Below are 25,127 nucleotides of genomic sequence, written 5' to 3'. Positions count from 1 at the left end.
TGTTGCCTTGGCTGTGTGTTTTGGGTTATTGTCACGCTGGAATACCCATCCATGATTAATTTTTAATGCCCTGGCTGAGGGAAGGAGGTTCTCACCCAAGATCTGACGGTACATGGTCCTGTCCATCGTCCCTTTGATGCGGTGCAGTTGTCCTTCCTGTTCTTAGCAGAAAAAAAAAAACAAAGCATAATGTTTCCACCTCCATGTTTGACGGTGGTGATGGTGTTCTTGGGGTTATAGGCAGCATTCCTCCTCCTCCAAACATGGCGAGTTGAGTTGATGCCAAAGAGCTTGACTTTGGTCTCATCTGACCACAACACTTTCACCCAGTTCTCTTCTGAATAATTCAGATGTTCATTGGCAAACTTCAGACGGGTCTATACACTTGCTTTCTAGAGCAGGGGGAACTTGCATACGCTGCAGGATTTCATTCTTTCATGGCGTAGTGTGTTACTAATTGTTTTCTTGGTTACTATGGTCCCAGCTGCAGATCCTCCCGTGTAGTTCTGAGCCGATTCCTCACCGTTCTCATGATAATTGAAACTCCACAAGGTGAGAACTTGTATGGAGCACCAGATCGAGAGAGACTGACAGTTATTTTGTGTTTCTTCCATTTGCGAATACTCGCACCAACTGTTGTCACCTTCTCACCAAGCTGCCTGGTTATGGTCTTGTAGCCCATTCCAGCTTTGTGTAAGTCTACAATTTTGTTCGTGACATCCTTGGACAGCTCTTTGGTCTTAGCCATGGTGGAGAGTTTGTAATCTGATTGATTGCTTCCAGGGCCGGTGCAATGATTTTTGCCGCCCTATGCAAAAGAAAGATTTGCCCCCCCTCCCTCCCTCAGTGACATCGCAATGCCCCATCCATATGATCTGCCATATGAACTAACACCAGTGCTGCACACAGTGTGTGTTTACATTAAAAAGCCTGCAGGGACAAACTATAGACACCAGAACCACTTTATTAAGCTGCAATGGTTCTGGGGACTATAGTGTCCCTTTAATGTTAGGTAAATTAGAAATTAGTATCACTAATAATATACTAGATTGCCTACTTACAATCAGATGAGGATGGTGATGGGCTCTGGCTGCAGTCTGGCTCCACTGGTCTGGTGTAGAACAGGATCTCTGGAGGCTGTTTGTAACTGTGGTCACAAAATTCAATGTTCTGGGAGAACGGGAAGCAGCTCCATTTTTTGGGGGCCCCTTACATAGCTCAAGGTCTGGGCCCCAGGGCCTGACGGTGAGTATGCCCATAAGGCCCACCCATAAGTCCACCTACATGTTCCACCCATGAGTTCGTTCACAGGGAGTGGAGTGTGTAGGGGATGTGTTATGTGTTACTGTAGAGAATCTAATGTGTGTGCTTATGGAATGTAGTCTATAGGGATACCAGTTTGTGTAGGTGATGCAGTGTGTTTGTGTGTAGTGTAAGCAGTGTGTTTTTGTGTAAGGGATAGAAAGCAGTGTGTGTTTGTGTATAAGGGATGTATTGTGTGTTTCTTGTTGTGTGTAAGGGATGCATTGTGTGAATCTGTGTTTGTATGCATAAGGGATGCAAAGTGTGTTTCTGTGTATGTAAGGGATGCAGTGTGTGTGTCTTTAAGAGGTTCGTTGAGTGTGTGTAAGAGATGCATTGTGTTTCTGTGTCTGTGTAAGAGAAGCAGTGTGTGTTTGCATGTGTGTGTAAGGGATGCATTGTGTGTTTCTGTGTATATGTGCAAAGGATGCATTGTCTTTATGTGTAAGGGTTGCGTTGTGTGTGTGTGTGTGTGTGTGTGTAATGGATGCATTGTGTGTTTCTCTGTGTGTAAGGGAAGCATGTTGTGTTTGGTGTAAAGCGATGCATTGTGTGTGTGTGTGTGTAGTGTGAAAGAGCTCCCTGTCCTGCCCCCTGTCCTATAGAGCTCTCCCTTCCATCCCTTAGAGATCTCCCCTGCCCCTTAGTGGTCTCTCCTCTCCCCCCCACCTCCCTTAGTGGTCTCCCCTCTCCCCCCCACCTCCCTTAGTGGTCTCCTTTTCTCCCCGACTTTCCATTAGTGATCTCTCGTCTCCCCTTTAGTGGTCTCTGCTCTCCTCTGCCTCCCCTTTCCATTAGTGGTCTCTCCTCTCCCCCCACCCTCCCCTAGTGGTATATCCTCCACCCCCCCCTCCCTTAGCGGTCTCTCCTCACCCCCCTCCCCTAGTGGTCTCTCCACCACCCCCTCCCTCCTTTAGTGGTCTCTCCCTCCCCCACATTCTCCTCAACCCCCCCCCGTGTTCTCCTCTTCTTCTCCCCCGTGTTCTCCTCTTATTCCCCCCTCCCTATGTTCTCCACTTCTCCCCCCTCCCAGTGTTCTCCTCTTCTTCTCCCCCCGTCCCTGTAATCTCTTCTTCTCCCCCCTGTAATCTTCTCTTCTTCTCCCCCCTCCCTGTAATCTTCTCCCCTCCCCCCTGTAATTTTCTTTTCTTCTCCCCCCTTTCCTCCCTGTAATCTCTTCTCCTCCCCCCTAATCTTCACTTCTCCCCCCCTCCCGGTAATCTTCTCTTCTTCTCCCCCCCTCCCGGTAATCTTCTCTTCTTCTCCCCCCCTCCCGGTAATCTTCTCTTCTTCTCCCCCCCTGTAATCTTCTCTTCTTCTCCCCCCTGTAATCTTCTCCACTCCCCCCTCATTCCCTGCAATCTTCTCTTCTTCTCCCTCCAATCTTCTCCACTCCCCCTCCCTCCCTGTAATCTTCTTCCCCCTCCCTCCCTCCCTGTAATTTTCTCCACTCCCTCCCTCCCTCCCTGTAATCTTCTCCCCCCCTCCCTGTTATCTTCCCCCCCTCCCTGTAATCTTCTCCCCCCTCCCTCCCTGTAATTTTCTTCACTCCCCCCTCCCTGTAATCTTCTCCCCCCTCCCTCCCTGTAATCTTCTCCCCCCTCCCTCCCTGTAATCTTCTCCCCCCTCCCTCCCTGTAATTTTCTCCCCCCTCCCTCCCTGTAATTTTCTCCCCCCCTCCCTCCCTGTAATTTTCTCCCCCCCTCCCTCCCTGTAATTTTCTCCCCCCCCTCCCTCCCTGTAATTTTCTCCCCCCCTCCCTCCCTGTAATTTTCTCCCCCCCTCCCTCCCTGTAATTTTCTCCCCCCCTCCCTGTAATTTTCTCCCCCCCTCCCTCCCTGTAATTTTCTCCCCCCCCTCCCTCCCTGTAATTTTCTCCCCCCCCTCCCTCCCTGTAATTTTCTCCCCCCCCTCCCTCCCTGTAATTTTCTCCCCCCCCTCCCTCCCTGTAATTTTCTCCCCCCCCTCCCTCCCTCCCTGTAATTTTCTCCCCCCCCTCCCTCCCTCCCTGTAATTTTCTCCCCCCCCTCCCTCCCTCCCTGTAATTTTCTCCCCCCCCTCCCTCCCTCCCTGTAATTTTCTCCCCCCCTCCCTCCCTGTAATTTTCTCCCCCCTCCCTCCCTGTAATTTTCTCCCCCCCTCCCTCCCTGTAATTTTCTCCCCCCCTCCCTCCCTGTAATTTTTTCCCCCCCTCCCTCCCTGTAATTTTCTCCCCCCCCTCCCTCCCTGTAATTTTCTCCCCCCCCCCCTGTAATTTTCTCCCCCCCTCCCTGTAATTTTCTCCCCCCTCCCTGTAATTTTCTCCCCCCCTCCCTGTAATTTCCCCCCCTCCCTGTAATTTTCCTCACTCCCCCTCCCTCCCTGTAACCTCCCCCCCTCCCTCTAATCTCCCCCCTCCCTCCCTCCCTGTAATCTCCCCCCCTCCCTCCCTCCCTGTAATCTCCCCCCCTCCCTCCCTCCCTGTAATCTTCCCCCCCCTCCCTCCCTGTAATCTTCCCCCCCCTCCCTCCCTGTAATCTTCCCCCCCCCCTCCCTCCCTGTAATCTTCCCCCCCTCCCTCCCTCCCTGTAATCTTCCCCCCCTCCCTCCCTCCCTCCCTGTAATCTTCCCCCCCTCCCTCCCTCCCTGTAATCTTCCCCCCCTCCCTCCCTCCCTGTAATCTTCCCCCCCTCCCTCCCTCCCTGTAATCTTCCCCCCCCTCCCTCCCTCCCTGTAATCTTCCCCCCCCTCCCTCCCTGTAATCTTCCCCCCCCTCCCTCCCTCCCTGCAATCTCCCCACCCCTGTAATATTCTCTCCCCCCCCCAATCTTCTCCTCACCTCCACTGTAGCGTGGCCGAGCTCCTCTCCGCTCCGCGGTACAGGAGTTTCTGTTTCCTGTACCCGGCCGGACTGACAGGAAATACACACTGAGTGTGCACTTCCTGTCAGTCCGGCCGGGACCGCGGACCGGAGAGGAGCTCGGCTATGCTACAGGGGAGGTGAGGAGAAGATTGGGGGGCGGGGGGAGAATATTACAGGGGGGGAGATTGCAGGGAGGGAGGGAGGCAGTGCGGCAGCCGCCTAAGCGCTCTTTATAGAGCGCTCAGGCGGCTGTAGAATTTAAAGGGCCGGCGATGGGGGCGCCCCCTCCTATATGGCGCCCTAGGCGGCTGCCTAGTTCGCCTTATAGGAAGCGCCGGCCCTGATTGCTTCTGTGGACAGGTGTCTTTTATACAGGTAACAAGCTGAGATCAGGAGCACTTCCTTTAAGAGAGTGCTCGTAATCTCAGAGCATTACCTGTATAAAAGCCACCTGGGAGCTGGAAATTGTGCTGATTGACAGGGAATCAAATACTTATTTCACTCATTGACATGCAAATCAATTTATAGCTTTTTTACATGCTTTTTTGTTTTGTTACTCTGTCTCTCACTGTGAAAATACACCTGCCATTAAAATTATAGACTGGTTATTTCACGTTCAAAATCCGCAGGGGATCAAATACTTTTTCCCGCTCACTGTATATACAACTACATTTATACACATGGGCATTTCACATGGATACACTCCCGCATTCACAGTAGATCTCTGCATTCACACACCCTGTAGATACAAATAAATAAATCCCTGCCTTCACACGCTAACACTATATAGAAATAAACTGCTGCTTTTACACATAGTGGCACTAGACATATATACATTTGTCTCACACAGACACTCCACACAACGAGACAAAAGTATTAAAAAACAAAACAAAAAAACCCTGACACTCGCATTCACACCCATTGCCCAAATTTTGCGATTCAGTTTTCACTCGGCTACAATTTAATGTTTGGTGAATAAGGCCCCTTATGTACAAATACACACATGCATTGTCACTGATTATATCCACAGGCCTGCCTTTGCTATACATACATGTATGTATTTTTGTTTTTACATTAAATATGGAAATATTAATCTATTTTAACAAGAGATTCTCAGATTTATGCCAAATCAGCACAGATAGAAATTTTCTGCTGTATTGACCTAAATTTTAAAAATGTGGTTTTCAATTCACAAGAATTTATCACTATAACCCAAATGACCACCCATGTGTTTAGCCTTTGTCTTGGCATCACATCTGGCCTGCATGTCAGAATAGATGTAATAGATAGAGGAAAGTCAGTGTTTATATTGCTAAGGCTGCAGGGACAAGCTGTAGTGTTTCTGGTGACCATAGTGTCCCTTTAAACCCCAATCATGTTAAATTATTGCCATCACGTTTCCCAATTATTCCCCCCCTCTTCCTTGTCCTTCCTTGTGAATCAGCGCCACGCATTACCCAGACCGGCAGGTAGGGGCCGCTCGTGCAGATCTCAATGGCTGCTTTTCGCTATGGACTAACGTGAGGGCTTCGGAAGATACCAACGGGTAAACGTGGGGAGGTCCGAATGCTTTCCGTCCTCCTTCACCCTAGAAAATAAGTGTATGAAACGGTTTTATGGACACCTGTAGACGGAGAATGCGATGCAGTAAACCCTCGCGGTGCAGATTTCCGTTAAGGGAGCGTTCCTGGGTATTTGATCCTGAACCCATAATGACGGTGACCCCTCTTTGCTGTATGCGATGGTTTTGCGCAACCTCTGTCAGGGAAGGGGGCGGAAGCTTGCGGCTCATTCTCTTTAGTGTTTGTCAATGTTGGAGGTGTGAGCAGCCCGGCCCGGGACAGCCAGGTAACTGTGCAGCACATCCCCCACCTAGCCAGTGCAGAGCATCACACAGCACCCAGGGAGAGCAGGGCAGCCAAGCCAGAGCCTGAAACAGAGCATCACACAGCACCCAGCCAGAGCCTGAAACAGAGCATCACACAGCACCCAGCCAGAGCCTGAAACAGAGCATCACATAGCACCCAGCCAGAGCTTGAAACAGAGCATCACATAGCACCCAGGGAGAGCCTGAAACAGAGCATCACATAGCACCCAGGGAGAGCCTGAAACAGAGCATCACATAGCACCCAGCCAGAGCCTGAAACAGAGCATCACACAGCACCCAGCCAGAGCCTGAAACAGAGCATCACACAGCACCCAGCCAGAGCCTGAAACAGAGCATCACATAGCACCCAGCCAGAGCCTGAAACAGAGCATTACATAGCACCCAGCCAGAGCCTGAAACAGAGCATCACATAGCACCCAGCCAGAGCCTGAAACAGAGCATCACATAGCACCCAGCCAGAGCCTGAAACAGAGCATCACATAGCACCCAGCCAGAGCCTGAAACAGAGCATCACATAGCACCCAGCCAGAGCCTGAAACAGAGCATCACACAGCACCCAGCCAGAGCCTGAAACAGAGCATCACACAGCACCCAGCCAGAGCCTGAAACAGAGCATCACACAGCACCCAGCCAGAGCCTGAAACAGAGCATCACACAGCACCCAGCCAGAGCCTGAAACAGAGCATCACACAGCACCCAGCCAGAGCCTGAAACAGAGCATCACACAGCACCCAGCCAGAGCCTGAAACAGAGCATCACACAGCACCCAGCCAGAGCCTGAAACAGAGCATCACATAGCACCCAGCCAGAGCCTGAAACAGAGCATCACACAGCACCCAGCCAGAGCCTGAAACAGAGCATCACATAGCACCCAGCCAGAGCCTGAAACAGAGCATCACACAGCACCCAGCCAGAGCCTGAAACAGAGCACCACATAGCACCCAGCCAGAGCCTGAAACAGAGCATCACATAGCACCCAGCCAGAGCCTGAAACAGAGCATCACATAGCACCCAGGGAGAGCCTGAAACAGAGCATCACACAGCACCCAGGGAGAGCCTGAAACAGAGCATCACACAGCACCCAGGGAGAGCCTGAAACAGAGCATCACACAGCACCCAGGGAGAGCCTGAAACAGAGCATCACACAGCACCCAGGGAGAGCCTGAAACAGAGCATCACACAGCACCCAGGGAGAGCCTGAAACAGAGCCTGAAACAGAGCATCACACAGCACCCAGGGAGAGCCTGAAACAGAGCATCACACAGCACCCAGCCAGAGCCTGAAACAGAGCATCACACAGCACCCAGCCAGAGCCTGAAACAGAGCATCACACAGCACCCAGCCAGAGCCTGAAACAGAGCATCACACAGCACCCAGGGAGAGCCTGAAACAGAGCATCACACAGCACCCAGGGAGAGCCTGAAACAGAGCATCACACAGCACCCAGGGAGAGCCTGAAACAGAGCATCACACAGCACCCAGGGAGAGCCTGAAACAGAGCATCACACAGCACCCAGGGAGAGCCTGGATCGGAGCATCACACAGCACCCAGGGAGAGCCTGGATCGGAGCATCACACAGCACCCAGGGAGAGCCTGGATCGGAGCATCACACAGCACCCAGGGAGAGCCTGGATCGGAGCATCACACAGCACCCAGCCAGAGCCTGGATCAGAGCATCACACAGCACCCAGCCAGAGCCTGGATCAGAGCATCACATAGCACCCAGGGAGGGCCTGGATCAGAGCATCACATAGCACCCAGCCAGAGCCTGGATCAGAGCATCACATAGCACCCAGCCAGAGCCTGGATCAGAGCATCACATAGCACCCAGGGAGAGCCTGGATCAGAGCATCACACAGCACCCAGCCAGAGCCCGAAACAGAGCATCACACAGCACCCAGCCAGAGCCCGAAACAGAGCATCACACAGCACCCAGCCAGAGCCCGAAACAGAGCATCACACAGCACCCAGGGAGAGCAGGGCAGCCCAGCCAGAGCCTGAAACAGAGCATCACACAGCACCCAGCCAGAGCCTGAAACAGAGCATCACACAGCACCCAGCCAGAGCCTGAAACAGAGCATCACACAGCACCCAGCCAGAGCCTGAAACAGAGCATCACACAGCACCCAGCCAGAGCCTGAAACAGAGCATCACACAGCACCCAGCCAGAGCCTGAAACAGAGCATCACACAGCACCCAGCCAGAGCCTGAAACAGAGCATCACACAGCACCCAGCCAGAGCCTGAAACAGAGCATCACACAGCACCCAGCCAGAGCCTGAAACAGAGCATCACCCAGCCAGAGCCTGAAACAGAGCATCACACAGCACCCAGCCAGAGCCTGAAACAGAGCATCACACAGCACCCAGCCAGAGCCTGAAACAGAGCAACACACAGCACCCAGCCAGAGCCTGAAACAGAGCAGCACCCAGCCAGAGCCTGAAACAGAGCATCACACAGCACCCAGCACCCAGCCAGAGCCTGGATCAGAGCATCACACAGCACCCAGGGAGAGCCTGGATCAGAGCATCACACAGCACCCAGGGAGAGCCTGGATCGGAGCATCACACAGCACCCAGGGAGAGCCTGGATCGGAGCATCACACAGCACGCAGGGAGAGCCTGGATCGGAGCATCACACAGCACCCAGGGAGAGCCTGGATCAGAGCATCACACAGCACCCAGGGAGAGCCTGGATCGGAGCATCACACAGCACGCAGGGAGAGCCTGGATCGGAGCATCACACAGCACGCAGGGAGAGCCTGGATCGGAGCATCACACAACACGCAGGGAGAGCCTGGATCGGAGCATCACACAGCACGCAGGGAGAGCCTGGATCGGAGCATCACACAGCACGCAGGGAGAGCCTGGATCGGAGCATCACACAGCACGCAGGGAGAGCCTGGATCGGAGCATCACACAGCACGCAGGGAGAGCCTGGATCGGAGCATCACACAGCACGCAGGGAGAGCCTGGATCGCAGCATCACACAGCACGCAGGGAGAGCCTGGATCGGAGCATCACACAGCACGCAGGGAGAGCCTGGATCGGAGCATCACACAGCACGCAGGGAGAGCCTGGATCGGAGCATCACACAGCACGCAGGGAGAGCCTGGATCGGAGCATCACACAGCACGCAGGGAGAGCCTGGATCGGAGCATCACACAGCACGCAGGGAGAGCCTGAAACGGAGCATCACACAGCACGCAGGGAGAGCCTGAAACGGAGCATTACACAGCACCCAGGGAGAGCCTGAAACGGAGCATCACACAGCACCCAGGGAGAGCCTGAAACGGAGCATCACACAGCACCCAGGGAGAGCCTGAAACGGAGCATCACACAGCACCCAGGGAGAGCCTGAAACGGAGCATCACACAGCACCCAGGGAGAGCCTGAAACGGAGCATCACACAGCACCCAGGGAGAGCCTGAAACGGAGCATCACACAGCACCCAGGGAGAGCCTGAAACGGAGCATCACACAGCACCCAGGGAGAGCCTGAAACGGAGCATCACACAGCACCCAGGGAGAGCCTGAAACGGAGCATCACACAGCACCCAGGGAGAGCCTGAAACGGAGCATCACACAGCACCCAGGGAGAGCCTGGAACGGAGCATCACACCGCACCCAGGGAGAGCCTGGAACGGAGCATCACACCGCACCCAGGGAGAGCCTGGAACGGAGCATCACACCGCACCCAGGGAGAGCCTGGATCGGAGCATCACACCGCACCCAGGGAGAGCCTGGATCGGAGCATCACACCGCACCCAGGGAGAGCCTGGATCGGAGCATCACACCGCACCCAGGGAGAGCCTGGATCGGAGCATCACACCGCACCCAGGGAGAGCCTGGATCGGAGCATCACACCGCACCCAGGGAGAGCCTGGATCGGAGCATCACACCGCACCCAGGGAGAGCCTGGATCGGAGCATCACACCGCACCCAGGGAGAGCCTGGATCGGAGCATCACACCGCACCCAGGGAGAGCAGGGTAGCCCAGCCAAGTCCTGGATCAGGGCATCACAGAGCACATATGGAGTGCAGAGCTGCCCAGCCCGATCCTGGATCAGACCATCACACCAGGCAGGTGTCAGAAATTTCTCCTGTTCACACAGGCACTGACAGACTAACTAACTGTTATCAGGCACCCATAGAGAATGTGCTACACACTATTAACTAACGCAAAAATATAAAATACCAAAAATACAGGAATCCTGCTGTCCTTTAACTCATGGACTGGCACACTCCATCCCAAATCCTATGCACTTAATGCACTGTAACCCAAGAAACTGCAACAATGCACCTCAAACCTGGATGCATTGTACAATACAACACAAGCAATATCACAGAGAACCTAGGTAGGGTAATGCACTGTTACCAAAACAATTGAACAGTGCATCCCAAAATATAGGAATTGTACTGTAACACTAGTTACTGTTAATCTGCATAGCAACATATAGGAAGGGTATATCACTGTAACCCAAATAATTGATACAATGCACCTTGAAAACATAGGGAGGTTGATGCTCTGCAAGCCACAGAAATGTTGCACCCCAAAAAATAGGCAACATATAACTCAAGCAACTGGTATACTGCACCCTAAAAACTATGGATGCTCATAAACCATAACCCAAAAGAACTGGTGCAATTCATCTGTTGAGGTTCCAACTGTAACCCAGACATCAAGTAATAGTTTCTCAGTGCCCAGAGTAGTGTCATTCTACAACCTCAACAACCCTTGCTGACGCATTTTCACACTCGAAAAATGTTATGGTTATAGTGTCAGGAGTCTTGTGGCATGTAACTAGGTCCCCTTGTTGCCTGTGGTCCGGTACTGCTTATCATATCACTAAAGATGACGTTCCCCTTACACATTCGATATATTCGTTTTGTCCCTTTTATTTAGACTGAATTCATTGGCTTTCAGCCTACACTATTAGCCAATGAGTTCTGTCTAAAGACAGGTGAAATAGATTTTGCTAATGAGAAAGTATAAGTGTGATATTTGTGAATAGGAACCAGACTGCAGGTGCCCAGGGACCCATATAAGAGTCAAACCATTTCAAAATGGGCTGAAATTTAACAGTGGCATGGTGTCAGGAGCCTGCTGTACCATAAACGCTATAACTCGCAGAAGTGGTTTTGGTGCGTAGAGTGCCATTTAAATCATGGTTATTTCTTTGGATTTCCTCCTTAATAGATTTCCCTCCTGTGCTTATGATTTTTACATATTTCAGAGCAGCCCTTTTCATGTACTGAATATACAAGTTACAGTTGGTATCACTAATTGTGCGAAACAATGGCTTATAGGAACACTATAGTCACGTAAATTACTTTAGCTAAATAAAGCACTTTTAGTGTATAGATCATTCCCCTGCAATTTCACTGCTCAATTCACTGTCATTTAGGAGTTAAATCACTTTGTTTCTGTTTATGCAGCCCTAGCCACACCTCCCCTGACTATGATTGACAGAGCCTGCTTTCAAACAGATGTAATTTACCTTAAATAATTGTATCTCAATCTCTAAATTGAACTTTAATCACATACAGGAGGCTCTTGCATGGTCTAGCAAGCTATTAACATAGCAGGGGATAAGAAAATCTTAATTAAACAGAACTTGCAATAAAGAAAGCCTAAATAGGGCTCTCTTTACAGGAAGTGTTTATGGAAGGCTGTGCAAGTCACATGCAGGGAGGTGTGACTAGGGTTCATAAACAAAGGGATTTAACTCCTGAATGGCAGAGGTTTGAGCAGTGAGGCTGCAGGGGCATGTTTTATACGCCAAAACTGCTTCATTAAGCTAAAGTTGTTCAGGTGACTATAGTGTCCCTTTCACCCCTTAAGGACCAAACTTCTGGAATAAAAGGGAATCATGACATGTCACACATGTCATGTGTCCTTAAGGGGTTAAGCTTGCAGCCCCTCCTTCCAGATTCTCTTTGCTGGAGAATCCGGTTAGCTGTCCTAAGCTGAGCAGGGTCACGCTTACTGGCAGAGAATGTCAGCTGAGCCTTTTCTGCCAATGTCTGTGGTCCTGCCGCACTTTAGTTCTAGGAAGGCACCTGACTTCTGTGGGCACTCGTGAGTGCCAGGTAAGTCAAACTGTTCTAAAATGGTTTGACATATTGCACTGGGAGGGCATCATGCACTTGTGGATCCACAATGACTATGGTGGTGGGCAATGGTGCATGGAGAAACACACCAAACAAACCCTCCCAGCATTTGTATATACGTTAGTGCACTGGGAAGTGTAGTTGCATACTTTGTGAGAGACTACAAATGATTGTAGAAATTAAAATAATATAAATAAATAAAAATAGAAAGCCCATTAGTCTGTCACTCACACTGTACTCCTTCAAAAAACACAACAGGTCTTAGTGGTTTTAGTATAACAAACGGGTCACAGTAATCTGAGAAGCCACTTACAGGTGACTTTTTAATACATTTTAAGGAATTAAAATCGAAATTTTAGCCAAACTGAAAACTTAGCTGATATTAAGAATTCTTCTGTTTTGGCTAAAAAATATTCACACCTTTTGTGCAAGTCTCCAGTCCTTAGAACACACTGTACTGCAGAAAAGGACAGCTGTCATTGACATTCAATGCACTCTAATGCTTATGACGGTTGTCACTTAGCATTGTGCATCTAGCGCATGTATGACAGGTGCTTCACCTGTTACTCCGCCCACTGGAACTGTGAAGATAACATTATTTGATCATGCTAAGCTTCGATACTAATACACTGAATATGCTTGTTTCACTTTGACATTGAGATCTTCTCATATACAGTTCTAACATTGCATTGCATCCATCTTGTATATCCCACAGCTTTTCTGTTTCCCGGAGGGCATTGCTGGTTTGCACTTTCTCTATGTTTGTCCAGTGAGACCATAATTGCAGCCATGGGGTTTATTGACCGTGTTATTATTCAATTCCCAAATTGGAGGGAATGGAACATCGAATTGTAAAATGCAGGCAACGGTAGCTGATCTGGAAAAAAATTCCAGCTAATCTACAAGTTGGCTATTTTATCCTGAAATGTTTGGTTGTTCGTTCACTGCAATTCAATATTTACTGAAAACAAGTCATTGTGTTATGCTATAGGATAAAAATGCACATTTGATATAATAAGTAACCTGAATGAAATGAAGTGTCAGAAAAAATTTCCACTGTAGCACTTAGTTTCAGGAGTTCAGCAGTCCACTGTTGCGAATCTTTTTTACAGTATTGGGGGATATTTATTAAAGGGACACTATAGTCACCTGAACAACTTCAGCTTAATGAGGTTGTTCAGTTGAGAACTGCAGCCTTTCTCATGGAAACAAAGTATTTTCTGAGAAAATACAGTGTTTACATTGAAAGCTAGGAACACCTCCAGTTGCAGTCACTCAGAGTGAACCAGAGGGACTTCGGAGTTGATGGAGGCATAATATGCCTCCATCCACTCAGATCTGCTGTCAGCAGAGCACAGGATAGCACTGTGCACAGCATCCTGTGATTCGGTATCTCCTCTCTCTGCATGCAGACTCTGAACTTTCCTCATAGAGATTCATTGATTGAATTAATCTCCATGAGGAGATGTTGATTGGCCAGGGCTGTGTTTGAATTGTGCTGGCTCTGCGCCTGATCTGCCTTTTTGCCAGACTCAGCCAATCCTATGGGGGAGCACTGTGATTGGATCAGGCTACCACATGTCAGCAGACGGCTTGTTTTTCTGAGTCTAACAGCATGCAGATTTACAGCTTCAGGCTTGAATACAGTAAGGTTTTTACAATATTTATGGAGGCATGAGGGGCCCAGGGGGGCTAGATGGTGGTGTTAACACTATAGGGTCAGGAATACATGTTTGTGTTCCTGACCCTATAGTGATCCTTTAAGGAAAACATGTGCTATCCATAGTTCAATTGCAAGATGAACATTTTATTTGTGTCCACAGATATTATGTGATTTGAGCCAGCCCACATAGAGCACACAGCTATGTTTTTATGTAGTCCTAATGTGTCGCATAGAGGTGCATGGCCTGTTTTAATCTAAGTTAGAGTTATGTGAATAATGCAATGTACATTTTTGATTTCGAATAAATCAATACATGCGGAGTATTCCTCTTATCGAGGGTAGTGGGGAATATATCTTGCACATTTTTACTAAAGTTTCATATTTGAAATATTTGTAAGCAATTTCATAAAAAAGCACATTCTACTACTCATTTTTGAAAATGATTGGTAACAAAATATATTTCTGAAATACTCTAGGTTGTCTTTTTGGAAATATATACCTGTACAGAGGTATCTTTTACTAGAAGCGAAAGTGATATAAAAATACAAAAACAAAACATTATACAGGGTTATTCTCTGAACTCTGAAATGATCAGAATTTTTCAGAATTGCAAAATTGAAACTAAAATAGCCTAAGCTGTAACTATGGCAGTTTGAGATTTTTTTTTTCAGCTATTTATTCCTCAAATTTTCCATTCACATTTTTATTTGGAATTTAGGGAATAACCTTGATCGCTTCTGTAGAGATACAGTTGACATTAAAGTACTTTATTGCAAATTATTTCCTGCTTGTGTACCTCCATGTGTGTCCTACTGAAAATGGTGTAAGCAACATTGCAGTAAATAAACGTACGAGTACTCTAATCGACCCAACCTCTTCAAGGTGAAAATTATGCGCTCCGGCGGCTAACTTAGAGGAGCACTATAGGGTCAGGAACACAAACATATATTTCTGACCCTATAGTGTTAAAACCACAATCTAGCCTCCCGGCCATCTCTTGCCTCCCTAAATATAGTAAAATCTTACTTATATTCAAGCATGAAGCTGCTGGCTCTGCCCCTGTCTGCCTCAGACCAGCAAGCTGTCTGCTGACATCATCAGAAGTGTTGTTCTAAACCAATCACAATGCTTCCCCATATGATTGGCTGAGACTAACAAAGAGGCAGATCAGGGGCAGAGCCAGCATGATTCAAACACAGCCCTGGCCAATCAGCATCTCCTCATAGAGATTAATTGAATCAATGAATCTCAATGAGGAAGGTTCAGTGTCTGCATGCAGAGGGAGGAGATACTGAATGTTTGGATGCATTTTAGGCAGCCATGACCCAGGAAGGATCTCTAACATCCATCCAAGGAGTGACCAGTGAAGTTATCACTAGGCTCTGAAAAGACAGTGTTTACAGCAAAAAGCCTAAAGGTAATAATTCTCCTCACCAGAACAAATTCAATAAGATGTAGTTGTTATGGTAACTATAGTGTCCCTTTAAAACTTAGTATTTTATTGGAAATTTAAAGAAGAAAAATAAATCAAGCTTCAATTTGTTTTAGTTTTTTTATGTGGGGAAAAAAACAGTTATTGCATGTTTTATATGATTTTAGTACTTATAGGACTACTCCAGGCAGCAAAACAACTTAATCACCATGAAGTTATTATTAAACAAGGAGGCCATTGGCCCTTTCTTACCTTTTAGGGGTTAAATTATTGTGAGCCATTTTGGTCTCAAGCTAAGGATTGGAAGTGGTTTTATTTATGAGAATTAGTAAATGTCAGTCTGTGCATACGTATTAAAGAGAAAAGCTAGTAGATACTTAAAGGGACACTCGAGACCATTGAAGTATGTTCTCGTTTATCCATGTTATAATAAGGGCTGATTTCTATAGAAATTGTCTCTTTTATAAATCAACCTTGTGACACCTCCCTGGCTGTCAATCCGACAACTGGTCATGTTACTTCCTAGTTATTTAGCTCAGTGGAGCTAAAGTCAAATGGCAGGCAATTGCCCAGAGCACCTGCCTTGCAGAGCACCTGCCTTAAGACCTTTCATTGAGCTGCTGGGGATGTTTCGTACAAGAGAAATGCAGTGCTTGCTAGTTTTTATGTATACCCCTAGTGAAAAAATGCATAATTTAATGAATGCATGTTTCATTTTGGGTATATCTGCCAAACTGTGATTTGTAATTTTTTTGTTTTTTTTTGTTTTTGGTAGTTGGGCAGTGTAGTGTCCCTCTAATTATTATTAAGTGTTGCTTGGCACTTGGAGTGTTAAATTGTCTGAAATGCTAAACAGATTGGTAAATCCACTGTAACTTACAAACAAAAAACATAAGAAATATTTGCATGTTGCATAGGGTAATCTTTTCAAAAATGTTGTTGAAATTTTCAGAAATGTGACTTTTTAATTTCATTTTTTTCTAACGAAGTCTAAGTGAATTAATATTTTGTAGTCATTTTCTTCAAGTTAAATTGTGTTAAATAACCGTAAACCTAAGGACTACTTTGTCTTATGCATTTTTCCTACTCTTGACAAAGGGTGAAGCTTAAAGGACCACTATAGGCACCCACACCACTTCAGCTTAATGAAGTGGTCTGTGTGCCTGGTCCAGCTAGGGTTAACCCTTTTTTCTATAAACATGTTTATATTTGGGTTAATCCAGCCTCTAGTGGCTGTCTCATTGACAGCCGCTAGAGATGCTTGCGTGCTTCTCACTGTGAAAATCAGAAAATCAGTGAGAAGACGCCAGCTTCCATAGGAAAGCATTGTGAATTCTTTCCTATGAGACTGGCTGAATGCGCGTGCGGCTCTTGCCGCGCATGCTCATTCAGCTGAGGAGGAGGAGAGGAGGAGGAGAGCTCCCCTCCTGGCGCTGGAGAAAGGTAAGTTTAACCCCTTCCTCTCCATCCAGCCCGGCAGGAGGGGGTCCCTAAGGGTGGGGGCACCCTCAGCGCACTATAGTGCCAGGAAAACGAGTGTTTTCCAGGCACTATAGTGGTCCTTTTAAAGGGCTAGTTTAACCTCTCTTATCTTGCTCCGTTTTCCTATTGGCCATTATACTTTAAGTCTTCCCCAGCTAAAAAACTAGTCTAAAATAAATGTATTACTTCCTTGGAATTTAGTGCCAGGCGAAGCTCCCTTTCCACACACACCTCTTTGTGTTGTCAGGGCAGCTGCTTCATAAAGGAGCCTGTGACTGGACCATTTTGCTGGCTCGGTGTGCATGCATGCACTTTGAGACGGTGAGGGGTGCGAGAGAGAATTTTATTTTTAATATTTTTACAGTCCCGTATTATGGAAATAGGAGACGGATGGGAGTACAAGGCATATTCGCTCCTAACACCTTGACTACTTTAAATCACTGAAGTGGTTGGAGTAACCCTTTCAGGCAAAGGAAGTGGAGCTTGACATAACCTCTTAACCCCTTAAGGACACATGACGTGTGTGACATGTCATGATTCCCTTTTATTCCAGAAGCTTGGTCCTTAAGGGGTTAAAGGGGCACTGTCATGCCGAACTTTACTTTCCCCAATCGATTCCTCTTCTCTCTCTCTGTCATACCTTTGGGATCGTATGGCAGCTCAGGAGTGAAATTTAACCTAATTATGGCATACTATTTGCAAAAGTATACAACCCAGGTTATTTAAAATATGGTATGTCTTTTTTAGTTATTAAAGCGTTTATTATGACGTGTGTACATACATAGGTAGTCTGAGCGAAGCTCGCATTATATATTAGTTTGCAGATATTGGTTGTTACAGACATTTGACATTTGCAATTTTTTGTAGGGCATTCTCCTACGTCGTTCTTCCCAATGCTCTTGTGAGCCCATCAATTTCTGGTATGCGTATCTTTGCAAGGATACAACTAGTACCTGTGACTGCCTCTGCCCAACTATTTTCCAGAGCAATGTAAACTTAAACAATAACATTTGCCATAACTGCACTGTTTCCCCCCCCCCATATGTTTGACTCTGTAAGTGCCTACATCCCACTGAATACCTCATCCATAGGTGGAAGTTGCCTGAGATTCTTTCTCCCTTTTTCTTGTGGTTGGGGGTAGTTGATGTACAGGTTTGCTGGTGTGCTGTAGTGTTCGTGCTGTCTATTGACTGTTTGTGTGTGTAACCAAAGCAGGTGCGCGTTCCCCCTCTTGCGTGTGATTCTTGTAGCATCCGTTGTTTCACCGAGGGTCTAGGCCCTCTATCCCTTTTCCCTCTCCCCCCCCTCCCCCTCTAGTGAGTCGAGCAGTGTCGCCAGGATATCCCACTATAGAGCGAGATTCATGGTCATGTTGGTGTGTAGTTCTCGTCTGCTGCTTGTGTACCGTTGGCTTGTGTGTCAGTCACCCTTGTGGGTCTCTCCCCCCCCCCCCGTATCTCCGATGGGTGGGTTTCCGCCAGGCGCCCCCCCCCCCCCCCCCCCCAAGGTCCTCCCTCCCACAGGGGGAGACGACCCCGGGGGAGACAGGAGGGAGGGGAAAAGGAACAGAGAGGGGTGGGGGAGGACATCAACTAAGGGCAGGACCGTGGAGTGAATTTGCAATCCGTGCCGCCCCGGGAGCCCCCCCGCACCCCCCCCAAGCAATGTCAAATATTTGGCCCCTAGTGCCCCCCACCTCCCCCCGCCGGCATCCCCGAGAGCCACCTTGTCCAGTGGTACCATGTTAAAATGTGGTATGTCTTTTTTAGTAGCCACTTAGTCACAATTTTAGTAGCCACTTAGTCACAATCCCTTGCCAAAGTTAGCGTTCACATTTGTTGTTTTGAATTTTTTACACTCAAACTGCATAAATGTTAATTTTTTTCAATTATTTGAATTTAATATATTAAAATATATATGATCTAAGTATATATTTAATAAATAGTGTGTTTAATTTTTTTTTAACTTTGGGGGACTGCCTAACAACCCAGAAGGCAGTTCACTACCTATCCGGTCATGTAATTGCGATGTCATGGCCTGGAAGGGCCGGTTGTCCCGATTGGGATCTCCCGGGTAGGTGTCAAAGCCCACATTTCGCAGGACGGCATAGCACGCCCGCTGTCCTTAAGGTGTTAAGCCAGGGCTCGACAAATCCTGGTTGCCGTGGCGACTAAGAATTTCGCTCTGGTGCCTGAAATTGGTCGGCCCGTTCCCTCCTCCCGCAGGGGAATTATAAGCTTGAAGGGCACCATTTAAAGACTGCCAGCGTGCCACTTGCCGCATTCCTCTGATCCTGCACACCTACCCACATTGAGAAAAGCTGGTCCGCCCACTCCCATTCTACAGAGTCCGCCCGGCCGCTGTCCTCAGAGCCGGCCCGGCCGCCCGCATTCCTCAGATCCGGCCCTTCAGCCATCTCCTTTGAACAGAGCCGGCTGCCCGTATGAGTGTGTGTGTGTCTGTCTGTCTGTCAGGGTGTTTGTCTGTCTGGGTGTGTGTGCGTTTAGGTCACGAGCCCCCTTTGATTGCATGGGAATGGTGTTCTTACTCACCTTTTTTCCAGCGCTATGCCGGTCTCGCTGCAGCAGACCAGCCTCCATCAAGAATCCATCAATTGATCAATTACCAGTCAGCATCTCCTCATAGAGATGCAATAAATCAATGTATCTCTACGGGGAACGATCAGTGGCTCCATGCAGAGCGTGAAGACGCTGAATGTAGGTAGGAAACACTTTAGAGGTGATACTAGGTAGCAATGTAAACACAGAGTTTACGTTGAAAAGCCTGGAGGGACAATTTATAGACACCAGACCACTACTTGAAGCTGTAGTATTTCTGGCGAATATAGTGTCCCGTTAAGAATTGTATTTTTGTCATTGGGAAAAAAACTGGCTCCTAACTTTTTTAGCAGGCTCCTAGATTGAAAGCAAATTTGTCAAGCCCTGGGTTAAGCTCTACCCTTTGTCAAGGCAAATAGATTTAAAAAAATTAACAGATTCTGAAAGAGGAAGCGATAGGACAAACACAAGTTTGAGGTGAAAGAACAATTCTAATTCTGGTAGAGTGTCAAATGTGGCCAGTTGCTACTGTGTTTCCCCGAAAATAAGACTTTTATATAAATTTTTCCCCTGAAAAATACAGTAGGGCTTATTTTTGGGGGATGTCTTATTTCAGGGAAAAACGGTTTCAAGCATGAGTTAGAAAGCAGGTTTACGTTCGGGGGAATTCCAGTTCAATAGTGCATGGAATCCTACAAATCTATGTTCAGGAAATCTTTCCCAAACATAGATTAGCTTACTTGCGAATGGAATCCCGCAAATCTATGTTTGGCGAAACATCCCTGAACATAAATTAGTTTATTCGCGAATGGAACCATGCAAATCTATGCTCGGGGAAAATTCCCCCGAACATAGATTAGCGAACTAGCGGTTAACGACTAGGGATTATTTTTAGGCTAGGGCTTATATTATGAGCGTCACCCCAAAATAAGATACGGCTTATTTTTTATTTTTGGGGGATGTCTTATTTTCAGGGAAACAGGATTAGGCCTAACATTGCGATATTTTTTTTTTTTTATCTGCATTGTTTCCTTCTGCTTTGGCTTTTATAGCTGAGCTGTCAATGAAACGTTCATTTGATACTGAAGCTATAATGATTGCATAATAGCTTATGAATTTAAAACTGTTTAATTGGTTGATTTCTGATAACGCCACAACCTTGATTTGAGAACATTATTAATCTGTTACTTTTCATGATCTATGCCATTTGCCTATTTACAAAGACCACAAATCCAACAAGTGTAAAGTGATACAGAGACTTGTAAATCTAGACACTTTTTTTTTTTAAATACTTTTTGTCTTAACAATATTTGTTTTTGTATCTATTCTATACAATACGTTTATTCAAATCATTTGCAATATGCTGTGACACAGAGTACTTGGATTCGTCAAGAACATCTCAAAATCTATATACTGAGGTTGCCACCTGGAGGGGGACACTATTTTTCAGTGTTATACTGCATGGAAGTTGAAGATGATTATTCTGAAGAATGCATGATTTGGGTTTTTAGTAAATTGTACTTTCTGTTTGTGTTAAATAAAATACTTTTTTCCTTTTCTATATGTTATTCACCCACACAAGTCTTTCTTTATTTTAGAACTTGAGGATGGCACACGTAAAGGCACAGTCACCAGCACCTGTGTGTGACTCTTCCTTTCCTTCTGCACTATCCCCATCTCCCACAAGTGCCATTCAGATGAGTCTCCAGTCCTCCCTGAATGGCTCTGCCACAGAAGTGTCCACGGACAGCCCCAACGAAAGTCTTGTGGATTCTTCAGCTTCTGTTAATTCACCTTGCATGGCTAATGAAGAAGGTCGAGCCAAATTCTCAGAAGGTATAGTAAAAAGGGAGAAGTTTCATGTCTGGTTTATTTTAGAGTGATAGCCGCCTTGACTCCCATATTAATATAAAGGAAAAACGCTCTTGCAGGTAGGGATATGTGTACTAAGCCAGAGGCTGCTCGCTGTCAATAAAGACTAGTGTTTGAACCGTTATTGTTGCCCAGCCACTAATACAATAAATGAGAGGACACTTAATGTCCCCCCAGACCACACTCATTGACGGTGGCTATTCATTTATTAATAAAATGGGGGGAGGGGGTAATGTCTCCTACAAATAGTCCTCACAAGTTGGGGGCTATTTATAATTTGGCGGAGACCTAAAGTCTTAGAAATTCACCACAGTGTCTGGAGATCCCCAAGAAACCTCCACCGCCCTCCACAGTGCCTTGGGGGTCCCAAGTCACTAGCTTCCTCCCAGCCTTCCCCCCTCACCCTGTTGATAGTAAGGGGAGACAATAAAAAAACATGGATACTTCCCCTCAGATTTTTTTTCTTAAAGCGTATTTTGTTCAGTGCCAAAAAAGGCCAAATATAAAAACAATCACAGCGTACTGACAGGCAAACCAATAAGTCAGAGCGCTCGAATTAAAATTGCATAGCATGGGAAGGATCTTAAGAGGACTTTTTATACTTTGCCAAGCTCCATCTGCGTTGAGCATCCCGCCCCCTCGTATTTTTTTTATTGCTAGCCTGTCTTTGTTTTTTCTTTTTTGGGGGATGGCTATGAGCTTGGGGTCACCTAACTACTCGGGGAGGGGGAAAGGGAGAGTTTTTTTTTTTAAATGTCTAAAACATGGGGGTAGGGGTTGATAGGCAAGTATAGTAAAGGCTTCATGGGGCAGTACGACATTAGGTCCTTGACTCTGTCTTATTCAACAGCATTTAAATTACTGGCAGACTTTCTCTGTATGTGACCTGTGTCTTATTACCTGAATAAATATTACACTCTAAGAAAAAGTGCCAGTTTATTTTCTTTCTTTCTTAAAGGAGCACTGTAGTGCCAGGAAAACACTCTCTCAGGGCCCCCCTCCCGCTGAGCTGAAGAGGTTAAAACCCCTTCAGCCACTTACCTTAATCCAGCGCCGGGCTCCCTCGGCTCTGGTGACCTCTCCTCCCCCTGCCGACTTCCGCTCCGAATGCGCATGCGCGTTCCTATGGACGTCAGCATGAAATCGCATTTAGGATTGCGGAAGCGACCTTTAGAGGCTGTCAGGGGGACAGCCACTAGAGGCTGGATTAACCCTCAATTTAAACATAGCAATTTCTTTGAAACTGCTATTTTTACAGCTGCAGCGTTAAAACTAGGGGGACTTGGCACCCAGACCACTTCATTGGGTGCCTATAGTGGTCCTTTAATCTGCACTTTCTAGTGCTGGACCACATCAATCCTCAATTATTTTAATTAAATTTTTTTCTACCCTTTTCTGTCTGCTTTTACGTAGAATACACAAGTGTATTCTACGTAAAAGCATATATATATATATATATATATATATCTATCTCTCTGCAAGTGTATTCTACGTAAAAGCACGTAAAAGCAGACAGAAAAGGGAAGCTCAATGAAGTGGTCTGGGTGCCAAGTCCCCCTAGTTTTAACCCTGCAGCTGTAAAAATAGCAGTTTCAAAGAAATTGCTATGTTTAAATTGAGGGTTAATCCAGCCTCTAGTGGCTGTCCCCCTGACAGCCTCTAAAGGTCGCTTCCGCAATCCTAAATGCGATTTCATGCTGACGTCCATAGGAACGCGCATGCGCATTCGGAGCGGAAGTCGGCAGGGGGAGGAGAGAATACACTTGCATATATATATATATATATCTGCAAGTGTATTCTACGTAAAAGCATACAGAAAAGGGTAGAAAAATATTAATTAAAATAATTGAGGATTGATGTGAGAAAGATAGAGGAAAAAAAAAATACCAACAAGTAAAGGTATACCAATAAAAAATATATATATATATATATATTTTTTTTTTTTATAGGTATACCTTTACTTGTTGGTATTTTTTCTCTATCTTCTTGGCTTTAGACTTGGGTTATATTTTCAGAGACACCCAGAGGCTCCACTCACTATTCCTAAAGAGTTAATGTTTAATGCTGGAAAATGTTCATGAAGACCACTTTCGGATTCTTCCCCTTAAACATTGACCCGGTCTTATAGCGGTTAAAGAAATATCGATAGTCATGAAATATATTAAATAAACATGCAGCAATGTGCTGTTTGTGTTTTCTTTCAGTGCCTCTCCATGAAAACATGACAAACCCCAAAGAGAAAACGCCAATGTGTTTGGTGAATGAGTTAGCCCGCTTTAACCGTGTTCAACCCCAATATAAACTTCTGGAAGAAAGAGGACCAGCACATTCCAAGGTAAAGGGGCAGCCGCCACACATACTGTTCTCATTTTAATTTATTTTTGTAATTCTTTATTTTTGCGTGCAGGAGAAAACAGACATTTAGACAATGACATTTTACCAATTATTCATGTGATAATACAGATGGTTGTGGCAAGAAATGTCGATGGGGCAGCACATTTTATATTATTAGGTACATGAGAGAAGCATGAGGCTGGAGAGAAAACATGAGTTACTATCTAAACAGACGAGCTGGCCTCGCTTGAGAGAATACATGCTATATAATATAGGTAAGCTCGTAACAGATGTATGTCAATCAGAGAGTAATTGAGAGCTGATATTGTACATTGCTTATACTAAACACATATGAGACTGACCAGAGAGAGAGAAAGAAATACCACTGGGTGCTATGAGAATCGACTACAGGTCGGCAGGTGCTTTGCATAAAATTAAAAATTATAAACTGAGCAGTCATAGCTGACACGAGGGAGGCTGGTAATAGAACCGCGTCTCTGTAGAGCGGGTCCGTGGCCTGTTTAGCCAATACCCACAGACGGGGTGACATTGTCATTAGGGAGCTGTATTCCAGTTGAGTCTGCCAACAAGAGCCGTTGGTTGTTTCTCCAGACCTGGCAGGTAGTGTGCAGCTGGATGCTACTCTTTACTGGGGCCGATCGGCGCTGCTTGTCGTTCCTTCGAGCTTGGCCGCCATGCAGGGAGGTGGAGAGCCAGTATGCCCACTGCTTTGGGCATAGAGGAAGGCGCAGCTTAGGGGGATCATGGGAGCTGTAGTGAGCTGATTGTGTTGAGTTCACCCGCGGCTCAGTCGGCGGGAGTGGGTTCACAGTCTTGATTTTTGATGTGCTGTCCTGTGAGTGGTCTCGATATAGTGAACCTCGCGGGCCTCCCCTCCTTTGCTTGCCGATGCGCCGAGCGGGTCGGGGTCTTCCCTTCCCACCTTTCCGCTGCTTGGAGGTGTTGCCGGGGTCCCTTTGCTTGCCGGAGCTCAGTTGAGCAGTGGTAGGTGCTCTCTGGCCTGACTGGGTGTGTGTATGCCTCTCTGTATCTTGCTTTTTTTGTTCTAATCGTGCGCTGTTCAGGGTATACAGCCCTGGCCGACTGTCGTGCTGTGGGTGCTTTGGTCCCCTCACTGACCTGTGGTTGTGTAGGTAGCTGGTGCTTGTGTTCTAGTCGGGCCCAGACCTGTCCGCATATGGCCTCAAACCTTGCTTTGAAGGCTGCTGCCCAGTCGCTCGGGGTCTGCTCTGTACGGGCAGTGGTGCCGTCGGCCATTTTGGTCAGGCCTCGTGTCTCCCGCTTTTCAGCTGCGCGCCCTGGAACAGCTTGTGGCTGGGTACTCTCTGTTTGGCTGTGTGGACCAGGATGACCCCCACAGGTCCTGGGGGGGTGAGGGAGGAAGATGTGTCACTGGGGTTCCAGTCCCTGCTTTTGTGCCTGGAGAGCGGCCGTCTCTCCGTGGCTCAATCTTAGATAGGCCGCAAGCCTTGGTGTGTCAGGTCGGCTGCGCTGGAGCTCAAGAGAGGTACTGTTTGGTGCAGCACCCTCTCCCGGTTGTTACTATCGTTGTATGTGGCTTGTGAGTAGTGACGGCTGGGTATAATGCCCCGTTTTCTGTCCCTCGTCGTGGGAGCTCTTG

At 47.2% G+C, this 25,127-nt stretch overlaps 1 protein-coding gene across 5 annotated transcripts in view; it reads left to right on the top strand.

The window, feature by feature from the left end:
• The first annotated feature begins 5,905 nt into the window (after window positions 1-5,905).
• The window catches only part of STAU2 (staufen double-stranded RNA binding protein 2), a 277,794-nt gene continuing 258,572 nt past the window's right edge, over window positions 5,906-25,127 (top strand). For all 5 annotated transcript variants that reach the window (XM_063451321.1, XM_063451318.1, XM_063451320.1 and 2 more), the window contains exons 1-3: window positions 5,906-5,992; window positions 20,878-21,115; window positions 23,356-23,486. In XM_063451321.1, coding sequence (XP_063307391.1) covers window positions 20,887-21,115; window positions 23,356-23,486 — 360 coding nt within the window. In that variant the 5' untranslated portion in view covers window positions 5,906-5,992; window positions 20,878-20,886. The remainder of the gene's footprint in view (window positions 5,993-20,877; window positions 21,116-23,355; window positions 23,487-25,127) is intronic.

The sequence above is a fragment of the Pelobates fuscus genome, chromosome 4 (genome assembly GCF_036172605.1).
Source record: "Pelobates fuscus isolate aPelFus1 chromosome 4, aPelFus1.pri, whole genome shotgun sequence".
Classification (NCBI taxonomy): domain Eukaryota; kingdom Metazoa; phylum Chordata; class Amphibia; order Anura; family Pelobatidae; genus Pelobates; species Pelobates fuscus.
The sequence above is the reverse complement of the archived record's forward strand: the minus strand, read 5'-3'. Positions and strand labels throughout refer to the sequence as shown.